Source organism: Elephas maximus, chromosome 4 (assembly GCF_024166365.1).
Source record: "Elephas maximus indicus isolate mEleMax1 chromosome 4, mEleMax1 primary haplotype, whole genome shotgun sequence".
Classification (NCBI taxonomy): Eukaryota; Metazoa; Chordata; class Mammalia; order Proboscidea; family Elephantidae; genus Elephas; species Elephas maximus.
The window spans coordinates 98,417,735-98,436,321 of record NC_064822.1 but is presented as its reverse complement, the minus strand read 5'-3'; the positions used below and the strand labels follow the sequence as shown (position 1 = coordinate 98,436,321).

At 36.9% G+C, this 18,587-nt stretch overlaps 1 protein-coding gene across 5 annotated transcripts in view; it reads left to right on the top strand.

Annotated features, from left to right (window-relative positions):
- Positions 1–18,587, top strand: part of PUS7L (pseudouridine synthase 7 like) — a 134,960-nt gene that overhangs the window by 9,873 nt on the left and 106,500 nt on the right. For all 5 annotated transcript variants that reach the window (XR_007517172.1, XR_007517174.1, XM_049882876.1 and 2 more), the window contains exons 4-6: positions 8,432–8,624; positions 13,256–13,354; positions 15,641–15,722. Coding sequence is in view for 3 of the 5 variants with exons in the window: in XM_049882876.1 (XP_049738833.1) it covers positions 8,432–8,624; positions 13,256–13,354; positions 15,641–15,722 (374 nt within the window). In the remaining 2 variants the exon portion in view is untranslated. The remainder of the gene's footprint in view (positions 1–8,431; positions 8,625–13,255; positions 13,355–15,640; positions 15,723–18,587) is intronic.

Here is an 18,587-nt window from a genome sequence, read left to right as displayed (position 1 = left end):
AGTACTGAGTTAAAAGGGTGTCCGGGGGCCGTACTCTTAGGGTTTCTCCAGTCTCTGTCAGACCAGTAACTCCAGTCTTTTTTTGTGAGTTAGAATTCTGTTCTACATTTTTCTACAGCACTGTCCTGGACCCTCTATTGTGACTCAATCTGGTGGAAGCTGTTGTCGTTGTGGTCCAGTAGTCCTTTGGACTAAAATTGCGTGTGTCTTTGGTTTTCTTCATTCTCCCTTGCTCCAGACATCGTCGGACCAATGGAATATCTTAGATGGCCACTCACAAGCTTTTAAGACCCGAGATGCTACTCTCCAAAGTAGGATGTAGAATATTTTCTTCATAAACTTTTTTAATATGGGCATGGAATTTTAATTACTCTTTAAGTATTGTAGGATTTTAGCAGATGTAGAAAAGCTGAAGGTATATTTAATGGGTCAGTAAGTTAAAGAAACTGCCTAATAAAACAGTTCTTATAAGGACTACAGAAAATATGAATGCAAAGAAAATTTTATACCAGATCTTGCAGGATCTTAAAAGTTATACTGAGATAATTGGACTCTTTTCTCTAAATGTTGGGGAACAGTTGAAAGTTTGAGTCAGCAAGTGTTTACAGCAGAATTTTAGGACAGTCCTGTGGTGCTAATGGTTTTTGTGGTAATATTGGGGGAAGAGAAACTGAGGAGGAAAGGGGCAATATCTAGGGGCAGGAAGAGCAGGAGTATAGTTAGGAGGTTCTAGCACTTGAACGAAGGGGAAGTCAGAAGACTTACATAGATAAGGTGATGGCAATAGAAATACATCTTCAGGTCCTTAAAATAACAATATTTATATAATTTTATAATAATGGGTTTTTAGAGCACATTTTGTTGAAATAGCAAATTAACTTTTGAGCATTCCAAAAGAAAACTTAGCAGTAATATTCTTTTTTTTTTTTTAAATAATATTGAGTTTTTGGTGAACGTTTACACAGCAAATTAGGTTCCCATTTGATAATTTCTATACAAATTGTTCAGTGACATTAGTTACATTTATCACAACATGTCAACATTCTCTTAAATAATGTTTTTTTTGTTCCATTTCCAGTACTTCTCATCTTTGCTTTTTAGTAATTTTTGACCTTTTGGTCCTCATACTGATGGTATTTAAGTAGAGCACAGATCTTATGGTTAATATCCTTTATTTTGTGTGCCACTCTGCTATTTCACTAAAAGGTGATCTCGGGATAGGCTTGGTTCTAGGTTTAAAGAGTGTGTCAGGGCGATAGTCTCAGGGAGTCCTCCTTTCTCTACTGTTTCAGTTTTTTTTTTTTTAATAAAAATCTGAGTTCAGCTTCATATTTTAATCCTATTCTATTCAGGACCATCTGTTGTTACCCCGGTCAGAACAATCAGTGGTGGAAACCAGACACCATCTGGTTGTTCTGGTCTCAGGGTAGATGAAGTTGTGGCTCTTGCAGACTCGTTTCTTCTCTGAGCTTTTGGTTACCATCTTACTGTTTTGCTCCTGGCAAGTAGAGAACCCATAGTTAGTTGTGTTTCAGATGGCCGCTCACAAGCTTTTAAGACCTCAGACGCTACTCACTTCACTAGGATGCAGATTATGATTTTTGCGAACTATGTTATGCCAGTTGACTGAATTGTCCTGTGAAACTATGGTCCTAAGCTTTCAAACCCAGAAAGCCAATCTTGGAAGGTGTTTGGTTATATCTGTAAAGTATCTGTGTTTGTGTCTTCAATGAATATATATGCCTGCACCCACATGTTTATATTTACACATACCTTTTTTTTATAGGTACAAAAAAAAAAAAAGAATTTTTTTTTTATAGGTACTTCTGTCTGTTCTCGCCTATGTACACACCTGTATCTACCCATATACCAATATGCCTATACCCACCCATATGTGCTCAAACACTTATTTTTACTTTGGTTGTGCTGTGCTCACTATATCCACATTCAGTGCCACTTTTCCCATTGCCAAAAAAAAAAGTCTCTGATCTAAAACATACTTTCCCCTCCCTGCATCCTCTCTCTAGTAACCGCCAATGAACATTGGTTTCTCTATATTTATCTATTCTTGTCTTCCTAAAAAGAGGGATCATACGATGTTTGTCCTTATATGCTTGACTTATTTCACTTAGCATTATGCCCTCCAGGTCCATCCATGTTATGTTTCGTGGACTCATCATAGTTCTTTATGGTTGCATAGTATTCCATTGTATGTATGTAGCACAATTTGCTTATACATTCATCTGTTGTTTCCATTTGTTATTGTGAATAAAGGAGCAATGAACATCGGTGCGCATGTCTACTCATGCTATTAGTTTGAGGTCTCTAGAGTATATACATAGGAGTGGGGTTGCTGGATTCTAGGGTAGGTCTGTTTCTAGTTTTTTGGGAAAGCGCCGTACCGTTATCCATCATGGTTGTACCATTTTACAGTCCCACCAGCAATGGATAAGGGTTCCAATCTCCACCCATCTTTGTCAACATTTGTTGTTATCTGTTTTTTTTATTTTATTTTTTATCAGTGCCATTTTAGCTGGGGTAAGATGGTATCTCACTGTAGTTTTGATTTGTATCTCTCTAAGGCTAATGATTGTGAACATCTTTTCATATATTTGTTGGCTGCTTAGATGTCCTCGTCGTTCTTGTCCTTTGCCCGTTTTGTGATTAGGTTGTTTGTCTTTTTGTTGTTGAGTCATTGCAGTTTTCTATAAATTTTAGAGATTAGACCCTTATTGGATAAATCATTTCTGAAGGTTTTTTCCCACTCTGTAGGTTGTCTATTCTTTTAGTAAAGTCTTTGATGAGCATAAGTTTTTAATTTTTTGAGGTCCCATTTATCTATTTTGTCTTCTACTTATACATTTGTTATTATGTTTGTTATCCCTTTTTTTAAATAAAACATTAGGTCCCATAGACAACTCCAAAGAATATTATGGTTTTAGGTTTAACATTTAGGTCTCTGATCCATTTTGAGTTAGTTTTTGTGTATGGCGTGAGGTATGGGACCTGTTTCATTTTTCTGCAGGTAGGTAGCCAGTTTTGCCAGCACCATTTACTAAAGAGACTGTTTCTGCCCCACTGAATGGGCTTTGACCCTTTGTCGAAAATCAGTTGTCTGTAGATGGCTGGGTTTAATTTTGAGTTCTCAATTCTGTTCCACTGGCCTATTTGTCTATTGTTGAACCAATACCAGGCTGTCATGATTACCGTGGCTGTAATAGTATGTTTAGATATAGGGAGTGTGAAGCCTCCTGCTTTGTTCGTTTTCTTCAATGTTGCTTTGGTCATTTGGGGCTTCCTTCCTTTCCAGATGAAGTTAGTGATTTTTCCGTTGCAGTTAAGAATGTTGTTGGAATTTATATAGGGATTACATTGTATCTGTAGATTGCTTTAGGTAGAATTGACATTTTCACTATATTAGTCTTCCAATCTGTGAGTACTAGATGACTTTCCATTTTTGTAGTTCTCTTGTAGTAGTGTTTTATAATTTTTATTTTAAAAATTATAGGTTTAGGTTAATTCCTAGGTATTTTATTGATTTGGGGGCTATTATAAAAGGTATTGTTTTCTTGATATCTTTTCCAGAGTAGTCTTCGTTACTGTACAGGAACCCAACTGATTTTTGTGTGTTGATCTTGTACCCTGCAGTGTTGCTAAATTCTTCTATTAGTTCCAGCAGTTTTTTTGTGTGGAATCTTTAGGGTCTTCTATGTATAGGATCATGTCATCTGCGAATATAGTTTTACTTCTTCCTTTCCAATCTGGATACCTTTTATTTCTCGTTCTTTTCTTACTGCTGTAGCAAGGATTTCATTTTACTTGGATCCACAATCAACATCCATGGAAGCAGCAGTCAAGAAATCAAATGACATATTACACTGGGCAAAGGTGTCTTTTCCTTATTTATGTGGTGGATTACATTGATTGATTTTCTAATGTTGAACCACCATTGTAAAGCTGGTATGAATCCCACTCAATCATAGTGTATGATTTTTTTGATATGTTGCTGAAGTCTGTTGGCTAGAATTTTGTTGAAAATTTTTGCATTCCTGTTCATAAGAGTTATTGGTCTGTAGTTTTCTTTTTTTGTGATATCTTTGCTTGGTGCAATGGTTAAAGAGATTGGCTGCTAACCAAAAAGTCGGCAGTTTGAATCCACTAGCTGTTTCTTGGAAACCCTATGGGCAGTTCTGCTCTGTCCTATAGGATCATTATGAGTCGGAATCCACTCGATGGCAACAGGATTATTATTATTATTATTTTTTTTGGTTTTGCCTGGTATAGGTATCAAGGTTATGCTGGCTTCATAGAACGAGTTTGGTAGTGTTCCCTTTTCTACATTTTAGAAGGTACTGTTTTAGAAGAGACTGAGTAAGATTGGTGTCAACTCTTCTCTCAATGTTTGGTAGAATTCTCCAGAGTAGCCATCTGGTCCTGAGCTTTTTTTTGTTGTTGTTGGCAGTTTTTGGATGACATCTTCAATATCTTCTTTTGTAATGGGTCTCTTTAAATTTTCTACCTGTTTGTATTAGTTTGGGTAGGTAATGTGTTCCTAGGAATTTGTCCATTTCATCTAGGCTTTAAAATTTGTTGCAGTGCAATTTTTCATAATAATCACTTGTGATCTTCTCTATCTCTGTTGGATTGGTTGTAATGTCATCAGTTTCATTTCTTAATTTGGTTATTTGCCTCTTCTGTTTTTTTGTCAATCTAGCCAGTGGTTTTTCTATTTTATTAATCCTTGCAAAGAACCAGCTTCTGGTTTTGTTGATTCTTTCTATTGTTTTCTATTTCTGCCATGATCTTTATTACTTCACTTTTTTTTCCCCAGTATCTTTTGTCTTCTTTGCACTTCTTTTTTGTTTGTTCAAGTTGTCAGTTCAAGTTCATGATTTTGGATCTTCTTTTTTAATGTAGACATTTATTGCTATGAATTTCCCTCTGAATACTCCTTTTGCTGTGTCCTAAAGGTTTTGGTACTTTGTGTTTTCATTTTCATTTGATTCTAGGAATTTTTTAATTTCACTATTGGTTTATTCTATGATCCAATAGTTTTTTAGTAGTGTATTATTTAGTTTCCATGTTTTTTTTTCCCCCATATTTTTCCTGTTGTCGATCTCTAGCTTCATATCATTATGGTCAGAAAAGATGCTTTGTATGATTTCAGTCTTTAAATTTGTTAAGACTTGTTTGTGTCCTAGCATATGGTCTGTTCCAGAAGATGATCCACGTGCACTGGAGGAGAATGTGTATTGTTTTGATGCTGGGTAGAGTGTTCTAAATATGTCCGTTAGGTCCGTTGGCTGATGGTTTTGTTTAAGTTCTCAATGTCTTTAGTGATCTTCTTTTTAGATGTTCTGTCTATAATTGAAAGTGGTGTATTGAAGTCCCCTACTGTTCTTGTGGAGTTGTCTATCTCTCCTTTCATATTAGTCAGTATTTGTTTCATGTATTTTGGTTCATTGCTGTTAGGTGCATATGTATTTGTAATTGTTATGTCTTTTTGCTGAATTGACCCTTTTATTATTACATAATGTCCTTCTTTATCTCTTGTACTAGATTTTGATTTAAAGTCTATTTTATCTGAAATCAGTATGACCATCCTGCTCTTTTTTATTGCTGGTTGCATGGTATCTTTTTTCTCCATCCTTTTATTTTCAGTCTGTTTGTGTTCCTATGTGTAAGGTGTGTTTCTTGTAGACAGGAAAATGATAGTTCATGTTTTTTTATCCATTCTGTCACTCTCTGCCTTTTGCTTGGGACATTTAGACCATTTACATTTAAGGTTATTACTGAAAACAAAGTGTGTACCTTACTCATTTTGCTATTTGTTTTTTTTTGGGGGGGAGGGGGAGTTTCATATCTTTGTTTTTTTATTCTGATTTTTCTGTTTTTGTTTGTATTTGGCTGCTTTCTTGTGATAAGCCTTTTTGCTTTCTTCCTTCTCCTGAATGTTTTTTCTTGGTGAATTCTTTGTGGTACCACATATATTACATTACACAACTTACAGTTGCAACAAGGTTTAACAAGAACAACAGTTAACATACAACCTTAATGCAATGAATCTATTCCTGATATGCTGCTCTCTGTCCTATTTTTATTGGTGTGTCTCTGTCAACATCACTATAACAACCTATATTTGATAAGTTTACTCTGTTTATTTCTTACAAATTTGATGTTGTATAGATTGGGGGATTTAATTATTGAGTTTATTCCCTGAGAATATCATATACTTTGGTCCTTATGATTGCCTGTGTTGTGTTTTTTAAGAGATCTCTCTCTCTCTTATTTTTAATTTTTTCCCTGTGTATAAAAAAATAGATACACGTATTTAATGCTCTTGTCTTTCTACTTGGAGTACTGTCTTCAGTAATACTTGCAAAGCTGGTCTGGTAGTGGCAAATTTCCAGAGCTTCTGTTTGTTTGGGAATGTCTTGATTTCCCCCTAGCTTTTGAATGACAACTTTGCTGGGTAAAGAATTTGTGGTTGGCAATTGGTTTTGTTCGGCATTTTATATATGTTGCTCCATTGTCTTCTGGCCACTAGAGTTTCTGGGGAGAAATTTGCACTGATTTTTTTGCAAGATCCTTGGTATGGTATATTGCATTTTTCTCTTGCTGTTTTGAGAATTCTCTCCTTGTCTTTGGTTTTCAAAAATTTTATTAGGATATGGTACAGAGTTGATCTTTTTGTGTTTCTTCTGATTGGGGTTCATGTAGCTTCCTGTATTTGAAGGCTTGGTTCTCTGTTTAGGTCTCTCTGATTATCTCTTGGAAAATTGTTTCTATACCTTTATTGTTGTCATGATACACTGGGATTCCAGTAATTTTAATGTTTGATTTCTTAATTGAATCCCATATTTTCCTTTTGAGTTTGTTCCCTTTCTTTGTTCTTTTCTTTTGTTTCTCTTGAGACTTGGTAAATTCAGTTATTTTGTCTTCTAGTTCACTTATTGTATCTTATATCTGTTCAACTCTTTTGCTCGTATTTCTCTTTTCTAATTCAGTTGCTTTGTTCTTCAGCTCCAGCAGTTGTCTCTTTTTTTTGTTATGATTTCAGCTTCCTTGTTGAGTCTCTCATTTTATCTCTCCATTTGTTTCCTGACTCAGGTAGTTTGTTTTCTGTGTGCTTTTTGCTTTCTTTAAACATATTTAGCACCATAGTCTGTAAATTATCAATTCCTTTTGCTTATCTGGCCTCCAGAAGAAATTTCCTCTTCTACATGTTTTCCTTTTGATTTTTCATTCTTCTCTTGTGGGTTTGTGTGTTTCACTACTTTTTGCTGAACTTGAGCCATTTTGCTATCTTTTTTTTAAGTTTAACTTTGTATTCTGGTTTCTGTGAGAAAATTTTCTGATTGGGTATTCTGGTGGCACAGTGGCCAAACGCCTGGCTGCCACCTGGAAGGCCAGGGCTTGCACCCACCAGCTACTCTGTTGGAGAAACATATGGCAGCCCGCCTCCACAAAGACTTTCAGCCCTGGGAACCCCACAGGGCAGCTCCACTCTGCCCCACAGGGTCGCTATGAGACAGAGTTGACCCAGCAGCAGTGGGCTTGGTATCGTCTCCTGAGGATCACCAGAGGGCACTCTTATCCTTAGTTTCTTTATTCAGGAGTTCTGGATGCTTGATCTGTGGAATTCAGTACACATGTGTGGGAGCACGCTTAGGTGATTGCAGATGCTGATGTAAGCAGTGGGGCTCAACTTTCCTGTGTGGAGGATGAGGGGGTTCTCTATGTCTTTCCCTCATGGGCACGGCAGCACAGGCTCTCCCATGGTGTCCTGCTGTGGGCAGGGAGCCAGCCATTTCCCTCTGTGTCACCTGTCAGTCTGAAGTATTCTCCACAACCTGCTGCCCTTGCAGTTCCTCCCAGCCCTGGTCTTGGGCCTCAGCAAGATTCAACAGCACTTTCTCTCAGTGCCACAGTCTCCCTTCACCACCCCCTCCCCCCCGCCCCGTGCGATCTGTGAATGCCCATGGTCAGTTTGCACCATCTTAAAAAACATAAGGCTACAGCTTCCTCAGATTAGTTCCCTTTCTGTGTTCCCTGTTTGGGGTGTAGCCCAGCCCCATCCCATAGTGGCTGCGATGGACGAGCATTCCCAAGGTTAGTAGGTAGAGTCTCCCAACTTACATGCTGTTCATGCTCCTCATCTCTTCTGCTTCTGGACTCTGTAATACTTCAGCTGCTATCCGGAATTCTGAGATACCAGCCTGTGCTTATTTTTATTCATTGTTCAGTGGTTAGTTGCTGGAGGAGTCAATGGGAGCTTTCACTCACTTCACCATCTTGCTCTGCCCCCTGCATTAATATTCTAATATAAGTGGGTGTCTGGCATTGAAATATAACTGTCATTTTAAAATCTTATATAAAGTCATTTTAAAATGCAAAATTTAACTGAGTGTATATGATTTATCATTTATAGGTTAAAAAATATTGAAAAAGAAATTGAAAAGAAAAGAATGAATGTGTTTAATATTCGATCTGTAGATGAATCCCTTAGACTTGGTCAGCTGAAAGGAAATCACTTTGATATTATTATCAGAAATTTAAAAAAACAAATCAATGATTCTGCACATCTGAAAGAGAGAATTTTGGAGGCAATAGAAACTGTTAAGGTAAGAAAACTCAATTTTAAAACAGTATTCCACTGAAGCAACAAAGGAAGCTTTTCTTTTTTACCTTTTCTTAGAGCCATTGAACTTACATTTTTTTTAATTTTCTTAATGTGATTGAAAACAAAAAAAATATGTAGAGTTTCTCAGAGGGGAAAAAGATCTTTACATTGGAAGAGATTTTTTTTTTTTTTAAAAAAAAAAAACATTTACCATACAGAGTAGAATTTTAGGCAGAGACATTTATTTTTTGAAATTTTGTTCAGTAATTCTTGTCAGAAATGTTTGAGCAATGAATGTATTACTTTTTTAAAGAAATATACAGTCTTTTCTTTTTAATCGAACTTTGAATGTTTTCAATGTATATAAATGATAAACCATATACATTTCATTATGTCTTCCTATAAAGAATTACTTAACAAATTTTTAAATGACATTTGCCGGACATCTAAATGTATACATACAACCATAGCCTGATCATCTGGATCTGATCATTTTTCTTTAAATGGCCAGATAATAAATACTTTTGGCTTTGCAGGTATATGGTTTCTGTTGCAGTTACTGCTATTGTAGTATGGAAGCAGCCATAGATAATACATAAATGAATGAGCATGTCTGTGTTCCAATAAAACTTTATTTATAAAAACAAGTGCTGGGCCAGATTGCACTTTTGGGCTATAGTTTGCCAACTCCTGATCTAGGCCAGTAATTCCCAACCTGGGGAGCTTTTAAAAAAATTTAGTGGTCAGTCTCTACTGCCAAACCAATTACATAAAAACATTTTGGAGAAGGGCTTAAAAAAACTTAAAAAACAAAAACAAAACTCCCTATATGATTACTCTGCAGTCAAAATTGAGAAACACTAAGTTTCTGAGTACAGAATCCTTTTTACACAATTTTATACAAATAAAAAAACTGATTTTTAATCAATATTATGTCTTAGAATCAAGAAAGTATCTTCCAACTTAAGATATTTTTGATCTAGGACATTCACCTATTTATAGAAATTGCCTGATTGTATATTCTTCATATGGCTTTTTTTCTTGACCTATCTAAAATTCTACATTTTTTTTTTCCTGGAAAACTTATTAAAATGATATCCTTCAAAAAAAAAAGGAGGTGATTTCTCTGAACTCTGATAGAATTTATTACCTGTCTTTCATTTGGCACTTAAGGATATATTATCAAGTTTCCATTATGAATCATTTTAGCTTTAGTCAACTTTTCTTTAATTTTTATGATCAGGAAAGGGTGTTGAGAAGCCCTGAAATCAAGGAGTCTTATTATTTTTTAGGGAAAACACTATAAAATTGTTTATTTTATTTTTGTCATCATTGAGAATATACATAGCAGAACATACACCAATTCAACAATTTCTACTTGTACAGTTCAGTGGCATTGATTACGTTCTTGAAATTGTGCAACCATTCTCACCCTCCTTTTTCAATTTGTTCCTTCTCCATTAACATAAACTCACTGCCCCCTAAGTTTCCTATCTAATCTTTCAATATGCTGTTGTCACTTTGATGCCATATAGATGGATCTTAAAAGAGCACAATTCTCAAGGCAGACATTCTTTACTAGTTAAGTTAAAATGTTACTTGGTTTTCAGAAAACTTCAGGGGATATTTTTGGTTTAAGGTTTAAAGATTATCTCAAGGCAATAGTTTCCCCCTTTTGATCAGGATTCTTCAAGGAGCCTTTTGAAGTTTTGTTTAGAGGATTGTAACTCTGATTGTTATAAACATAGAATTATTTAGATTGTATATAACCTTAAATAATTTAAATGGATGGTTTAAACTCTGACTATTTCAGGATGGTATCTGATATTATTTTTTCCAAATTTAACTATGATATTTAATACAGGAGTACTTACTCTGTTTGCAGTTGGCTTTTGTGAATGGCATGAGGTAAGGATACAATTTCTTTTGTACCATGCCAAAAACAAATTACCTTAGCATTTTTTATTGAGCGATCCTTGATTTGGTGCTCAATAATAATTGTTGGCTGAATAAATATATGAGTGTGGAGGACTCATTTATCTTTCAAGAAACCGTCTAGGCCTGGTTTTTCCTTTGTGAGAACATATTTAACTACTGACCAATTTCTTTAATGGTTGTAATAGTAAATTACAATTTTCTATTTATTCTGAGCAATGTGACAGTTTAAAACATGGCCTCAAGATTTACCTCCCATCAGGAGATGAGGTCTTTGTCTCCTCACCTTGAATCAAGACCCTGTAACTGCTTGACCAATAGAGTCAAAAAAAGTAATGCCATGCCATTGTCTGGGCCTAGGCTTTAAGAAACTGGAAGCTTTCAGTTCACTTGAGGTGCGTACTCTTGGAAACCAGCCATTGTGCTGTGAGGAAGCAAGCCACCCTATGGAAAGGAGCTAACAGCTAGTATAAACTTGACAGCCATATGAGTTTCAAGACTTTCATTTTGGACAGTGCATCCTGTAGCCCTGCTCGTCTCATTAGCTAATGCTGCATAGAACAGAGACTTATTATCTTAGTTATCTAGTACTGCTATAACAGAAATACCACAAGTGGATGGCTTCAACAAACAGGAATTTATTCTCTCACAGTCTAAGAAGTCCAAATTCAGGGCATCAGCTCCAAGGGAAGGTTTTCTTCCTCTGTCAGCTCTCGGGGAAGGTCCTTGGCATCAATCTTCCCTTGCTGAGGAGCGTCTCAGGCACAGGGACCCCAGGTCCAAAGGATGAGCTCTGGTCCCAGTGCTGCTGTCTTGGTGGTATGAGATCCCCTGTCTCTCTGCTCACTTCTCTCTTTTATATCTCAAAAGAGATTGGCTGAAGACGCAGTCCAATCCTGTAGATTGGATCCTGCCTCATTAACGTAACTGCCACTAATCCCATCTCATCAACTTCATAGAGATAGGATTTACAACACGGGAAAATCTCAATAGATGACAAAATGGTGGACAATCACACAATTTATCCTAGCCAAATTGATACACATATTTTCTGGGGACACAATTCAATCCATGACACTTACTTTTCCTATTGAGCCTTGCCTAAATTATGGATTCTTGAGGAAAAAAAAAAAAAAAGATGTTTGTTTTAAGCCAGTAACGTTTGGGGTGTATTGTTATCAGCAATAGATGTTGGAACAGATTTTGTTGCCTGGAAATAGGAGGCTTCCGTTACAGAAACGTAAAACGTGTGCAATTTTCTTTGGACTAGTCAACGGACAGAAGCCAGAGGGGCTCTGAGGAATGTGTTAATCAAAGTCTAAAGAGCCTAAAGGAGAATGTTAATAAAAGCCCAAGGACCTTGAATAGAGTATTAGCAGAAATATAAAGGACCTTGAAGAGAGGCTATTGATAAGAGCTTAAGGGAAAGTAAGAAAAATGTTATTGAAAGCTGGGGAAAATGCAACCTTTATTATTGTGGCAGAAAAGTAGGCAACACTGTCACCGTCAGTAACGTGGAAGCTAGGAAATGAACCTAAGGAACTTGATGATCTAGCTAAGGAGATTTCCAGGCAGAATATAGAAAGTATCACCTGGCTTCTCACTGCCTATGATAAAATGTGATAGGAGAGAGATGAACTAAAGAAAGAAATGTTATATAGAGAAGGGCTTGCTGGGTTGGAAAATCTGTTTCTTAATCTCAGCATTTCTAGATAGAAAGTTCTCAAAATAAAACAAAGCTTCAGGGCAGAGATCAGGTCTAAGTATTCGGTGAACAACTCATCCCAGATTGCCTAGAATTTCCTGATTTTAGCACTCGAAGCCCCTCATTCCAGAAAACCTCTTCAGTAATATGAATGGAAAGCAGAAGTATTTTTTTTTGATTGTGGTAAATATACAGGTAACAAAACATTTACCATTTCAACAATCTTTACTTGGACAGTTGAGTGATATTAAATATGTACGTCATGTTCAGTCATCACCATTAGCTATTCCTGAATTTCTCCATCACCCTTAACAGAAGCTCCATGTCTCCTAAGTGTTGTGCGTGTCCCCTAAGTGTTGTCTTCCTTTCCCACCCCCACCCCCAATGTATTTTTTAAGTTGTCTTTATACATGGGATCACCATGAGTCAGAGTCAACTTGATGGCAGCTGGTTCCCCCTGCTCCCCAGTGGTCCTATTTTCTAGCTTTTAATCATTTCTTCTTCTACCTTTTATTCTCTAACTGTACTGGTTGTCTTCAACTTATGACATATTTGAGTTATGATGAACCACACTTAATGACTTTTTTTATATATATCTTATTGTTAGCAATATGTTGTAGCCCATAAATTGCTGATGTTGTCATTCTCAGACATTCACCTGCAGATGTTCAGTTTTGTGATTTATTGTTCAAAACAGTGCCGAATTTATAAAGATGCTAATAACAAGAGGCAATGATAATGAAAAAATAAAAAGTGAGATGTTTGACTTACGTCAGAACTGATTTACGACTTGGAGTTGTCAGAAAGGAGCCCTGTTTCAAGTCAGAGACTACCTGTATTGCATTTCTCAGACCATTTGGTCCCCATCTGCGTATTGCTGATTACAAGGTTCTTTTATTAAAATAAATATGAAGAGAAAGACTTGCTTACATATTTCGACACAAATATTATACTTATATACGTTAATTAATTGTAAAATTTTGTGTTCATAGATTAAAGGTTTTGTGAATTACTATGGACCTCAGAGATTTGGGAAGGGAAGGAAGGTTCATACAGACCAAATTGGATTGGCTTTGCTGAAGAGTGAAATGGTATGGATTTTTAAAATAGGATCTTGTCCGTCAGTTATACTTGTGTTCTCAACACCAGCATATAAACGCTGTGTACACACACATATACATATACCATGTGTGTTACATTATTGAACATTTACTGAGCAGCTGTTAAATTCTTGGCAACATATTATAAGAAAGCAAACTGATTGAGATGTTCTTGTGTTTCATACCTGTTTGAGACAAAATATGATTAGGCTATTAACGCTCTGGTACTAGAAATTCAAGGGGCCAAGTTTTAGCCTAGTGTAAGAAAGGCTTTTCTAACAGTTGTCCAAAGGAGTGGACTTCTTTCTCCCAAAGAAATGTCTTTTTCTCTTTCCCATAGCATTTTAAGCAAAAGCTGAATGGCCCCCCTCCTACCTCTTCAAGCTTCATACTCTGTCCTCCTGAATTGTTTTTTTTTTTTTTTTTTTTTACTTTACTAGGGCATTAGTTGGAAACCCTCATGGTGTAGTGGTTAAGAGCTACATCTGCTAACCAAAAGGTTGGCAGTTCAAATCCACCAGGCACTCCTTGGAAACTCTATGGGGCAGTACTAGTCTATCCTATAGGGTTGCTATGAGTCGGAATCGACTTGATGGCAACAGGTTAGGGTATTAGTTATCTATTGCTGCATAACAGATTACCCTAAAATATAGTGGTTTGAAAGAAGAAACATTTATTATCTCACACAATTTTTGCAGGTCAGAAATCTTGGAGTGGCTTAGCTGCATGTTCCAGCTCAGGGTCTCTCCAGAGGTTGCAGTCAGACGCCGGGCCAGGGCTGCAGCTCTGAAGACTTGACTGGGGTTGAGGGATCTGCTTCCAGGCTTCTCACATAGCTCTTTGCAAGAGGCTCAGTTTATCGCCACAGGGCTTTCTCCAGAGGAGAGAGTCTAAGAGTGCAAGAAAGTGAGGGATATACACCAAAACAGAAACTACAGTGTCCTTTATAACCTAATCTGGAAAGTGACATACCTTCACTTCTGTCATACTCTACTGGTCACACAGACCAACCCCGATAGAATGTGGGAGCGGAGTACACAAGGGCAGGGGTACCAGGAGGTGAGGATCATTGGGGGCCATCTTTGAGGCTGGCTCCTGCAGCTAGAAAGCTATGCTTTCTTTCCTTTGCTTGAAGCATCCCCTGCCCCCAAACTTTATGTTTTTTATATCTCAATTTAAATATCATTCTCATCCAACTCCCTAAGACAAAGGAATTCTCCTTATGCTGTGACCTGGCAGCATCCTGGACTTCCTATCTTCAGTTTTATTACATTTCATTATTATTGCTTGTTTAATTTTTTCCAGTAGACAGTGAGCTTTGATAGGACAGGGATCATGTCTCCCTTGCTCAGCATTCTGTCCCTGGCATCCAGTAGTCTATATCTAGCACATGGAGATGCTTAATAATATTTACTTGAATGAACCAGCTTCTTAGCAAATGTTTGTGGAATGAATGAATACCATAAAAGTAGGTTGAGTAGGATATTGGGTTGAATGACCTATTTTAAGATTCTTCTTACTCTAAGACAAATACTTAGAAATAAATCCCAGTGGTTAAATACAGAAACTAGGTATAAAAAAAAAGTACCATTAAAAAATTTTTAAAAACCCGTTTTTTCATCTATTTAGAATTCAAAAGAAAATATTAAGTTGGCAGTTATTTTTAAGACCAAAGAATTCAGGAAATCGAAACTATGAATGAAATTTTAATGGCCTGTCATTCTTCAGTGTTTGTTTCTTCACCCATTTTTGTTGTCTGTGTTATGTTTAAAATATATATATATGTGTGTGTGTGTATATATATATTTATATATATGGAAACCCTGATGGCATAGTGGTTAAGAGCTATGGCTGCTAACCAAAAGGTCAGCAGTTTGAATCCACCAGGTACTCCTTGGAAAACATATGGGGCAGTTCTACTCTACTTTGTCCTATAGGGTCACTATGATATATATATAGTTGTTTACACTTTACGTACACAGTGTAAATATAGGTAAAGAATGAGAGAAGTAGAACTATGGAATGGTGGCATGGAGGGAGGACACTTTTTTCAGTTCATAATATTTTAAACCTATGTATAAAGTTGCTTTGTTCAGAAGGTTTATTTATAAATTTAACATTGACTGTTTAATTTTTGAAAGCCTAAAGATGTAATTGCAGCATCAAATATTTGTTAAAAGTCTGTTCTACGAAGATGCCGGAGAATTTGCATCTTTTTTTAAAAAAGTAAGTAATTTGTCATTTTTATTAACACGTTTGCTTTCTTGGTTTTTAAAGGTGAAGGCTGTAAAATTATTTCTTATGCCAGAAGATGTGGATGATCCTGTAAATACAGCAAAGAAATATTTCCTTCAAACTGGTATTTAAAAGTTTCTTTACCCCGTACAGTCTGTGCAGATATATAATATAAATGTTTTGTCAGTAGGAGGGGCATTCATTGCAACATAAATGTAATAAGAAATAGATTATGATACATTGTACACTTAATCATTTTATTAAATGTCCAAGACACTGCGTTTTTGGCCAGATCTCCAGGACTTTTTCCTGGTACTATTCTAGCTTAAGTGCTTTGTGCCATTTAGCAATAGCTTTTTTTTTTTTTTAGGGGTAGGGATGAGGGAGAAATAATTTACTTCTAAATCTTGGCCTAAATCCTCTGAGGAAATGTTGTTGTTACGTGCCTTCAAGTTGGTTTTGACTCATAGCAACCCCATGTGACAGAGTAGAACTACCTCATACAGTTTTCTAGGCTGTAATCTTTGTGGGAACAGATTGCCAGGTCTTTCTTCTGAAGAGCTATTTGGTGAGTTTGAACCGCCGGCCTTTCGGTTAACAGCCGAGAGCATAACCTTGCTCCCCCAGGGCCTTTTAGGGGTTCTAAATTCTGAACTGGTGCTGATGGCAGTACGATTCACTACAACTAGATGTGACTTCAATGAAATAAAAGTTCATTTGTGATATTCAGTGCTTGTGACTTATTTTCCATTTTCCATTTAGCCTTGACTGCCAATTTTAAAGCCTTTTAATCAATGTGATGATTTATATGTAGAATCCTTAATGGGAGGCACTAAAAAAAGTAGTTATGAATGTGGGTTCTAGAGTCAGACTGCCTGGGTTTAATGCCCAACTTTAGTTCTTCCCAATGTGTGGTCTCCTGCAAGTGATATGACCTCGTTGTATTTGTTTCCTAATCTGTAAATTGAGGCCAGTAGTGGTACCTAAAAAAGATTGTTATGAGGTTTAAATGAGATAGTAAGTATAATGCTCTTGAAGTGGTGTATGGTACACTGTAAATACTAGATAAAATAACTTATATTTCAATAATAATGACAACCACTGTACCACTTCAGGCTTATTCAAGACGTTTATGTATCTAGTCCACATGCACGTGTATGTTGAATTCCACTTACATTGATATAAAGGACATCAGTTTTCAAATGTCTACGTTCATTTTTAATTTTGTACATATTAGATATATATAATTATTAAGTGATTTATTTACTTGTATCTAGGGTCGCTATGAGTTGGAATCGACTGGACAGCAATGGGTTATTGTAGAGTCCCAAGAAGATAATTTCCTTATGGAAGTGATTCTTAAACTTTAGAGGGCATTTAGAAAAAAAGGAAAAAACCTGGTAAAGTTACTAAAAAGCTGGTTCCAAGGCCCTTCCTGAATAAGCAACTTTTTTTTTTTAATTTATTTTTATTAAGCTTCAAGTGAACATTTACCATTCCAATCAGTCTGTCACATGTAAGTTTACATACATCTTACTCCCTTCTCCCACTTGCTCTCCCCCTATTGAGTCAGCCCTTTCAGTCTCTCGTTTCATGCCAATTTTGCCATCTTCCCTCTCTCTCTATCTTCCCATCCCCCCTCCAGTCAAGAGTTGCCAACACACTCTCCAGTGTCCACCTGATTTAATTAGCTCACTCTTCATCAGCATCTCTCTCCCCCGCCACTGACCAGTCCTTTTCATGTCTGATGAGTTGTCTTCGGGGATGGTTCCTGTCCTGTGCCATCAGAAGGTCTGGGGAGCATTGCCTCCGGGATTCCTCTAGTCGCAGTCATACCATTAAGTATGGTCTTTTTATGAGAATTTGGGGTCTGTATCCCATTGGTCTCCTGCTCCCTCGGGAGTTGTCTGTTGTGCTCCCTGACAGGGCAGACATCGATTGTGTCCGGGTACCAACTAGTTCTTCTGGTCTCAGGATAATGTAGGTCTCTGGTTCATGTGGCCCTTTCTGTCTCTTGGGTTCTTAGTTGTCATGTGACCTTGGTGTTCTTCATTTTCCTTTGCTCCAGGTGGGTTGAGACCAATTGATGTATCTTAGATGGCCGCTGATTGGCATTTAGGACCCCAGACGCCACATTTCAGAGTGGGATGCAGAATGTTTTCATAATAGAATTATTTTGCCCATTGACTTAGAAGTCCCCTCAAACCATGTTCCCCAGACCCCAGCCCCTGCTCCGCTGACCTTTGAAGCATTCATTTTATCCCGGAAACCTCTTTGCTTTTAGTCCAGTCCAATTAGGCTGACCTTCCTTGTATTGAGTGTTGTCTTTCCCTTCACCCAAAGCAGTTCTTATCTACTGATTGATCAATAAAAAACCCTCTCCCTCCCTCCCTCCCTGCCCCCTTTGTAACCACAAAAGTATGTGTTCTTCTCCATTTTTTCTATTTCTCAAGATCTTATAATAGTGGTCTTATACAATATTTGTCCTTTTGCCTCTGACTCATTTCGCTCAGCATAATGCCTTCCAGATTCCTCCATGTTATGAAATGTTTCAGAGATTCGTCCCTGTTCTTTATCGATGCATAGTATTCCATTGTGTGAATATACCACAATTTATTTACCCATTCATCCGTTGACGGACATCTTGGTTGCTTCCAGCTTTTTGCTATTGTAAACAGAGCTGCAATAAACATGGGTGTGCATATATCTGTTTGTGTGAAGGCTCTTGTATCTCTAGGGTATATTCCGAGGAGTGGGATTTCTGGGTTGTATGGTAGTTCTATTTCTAACTGTTTAAGATAACGCCAGATGGATTTCCAAAGTGGTTGTACCATTTTACAATCCCACCAGCAGTGTATGAGAGTTCCAATCTCTCCACAGCCTCTCCAACATTTATTATTTTGTGTCTTTTGGATTAATGCCAGTCTAGTTGGTGTGAGATGGAATCTCATCGTAGTTTTAATTTGCATTTCTCTAATGGCTAATGATC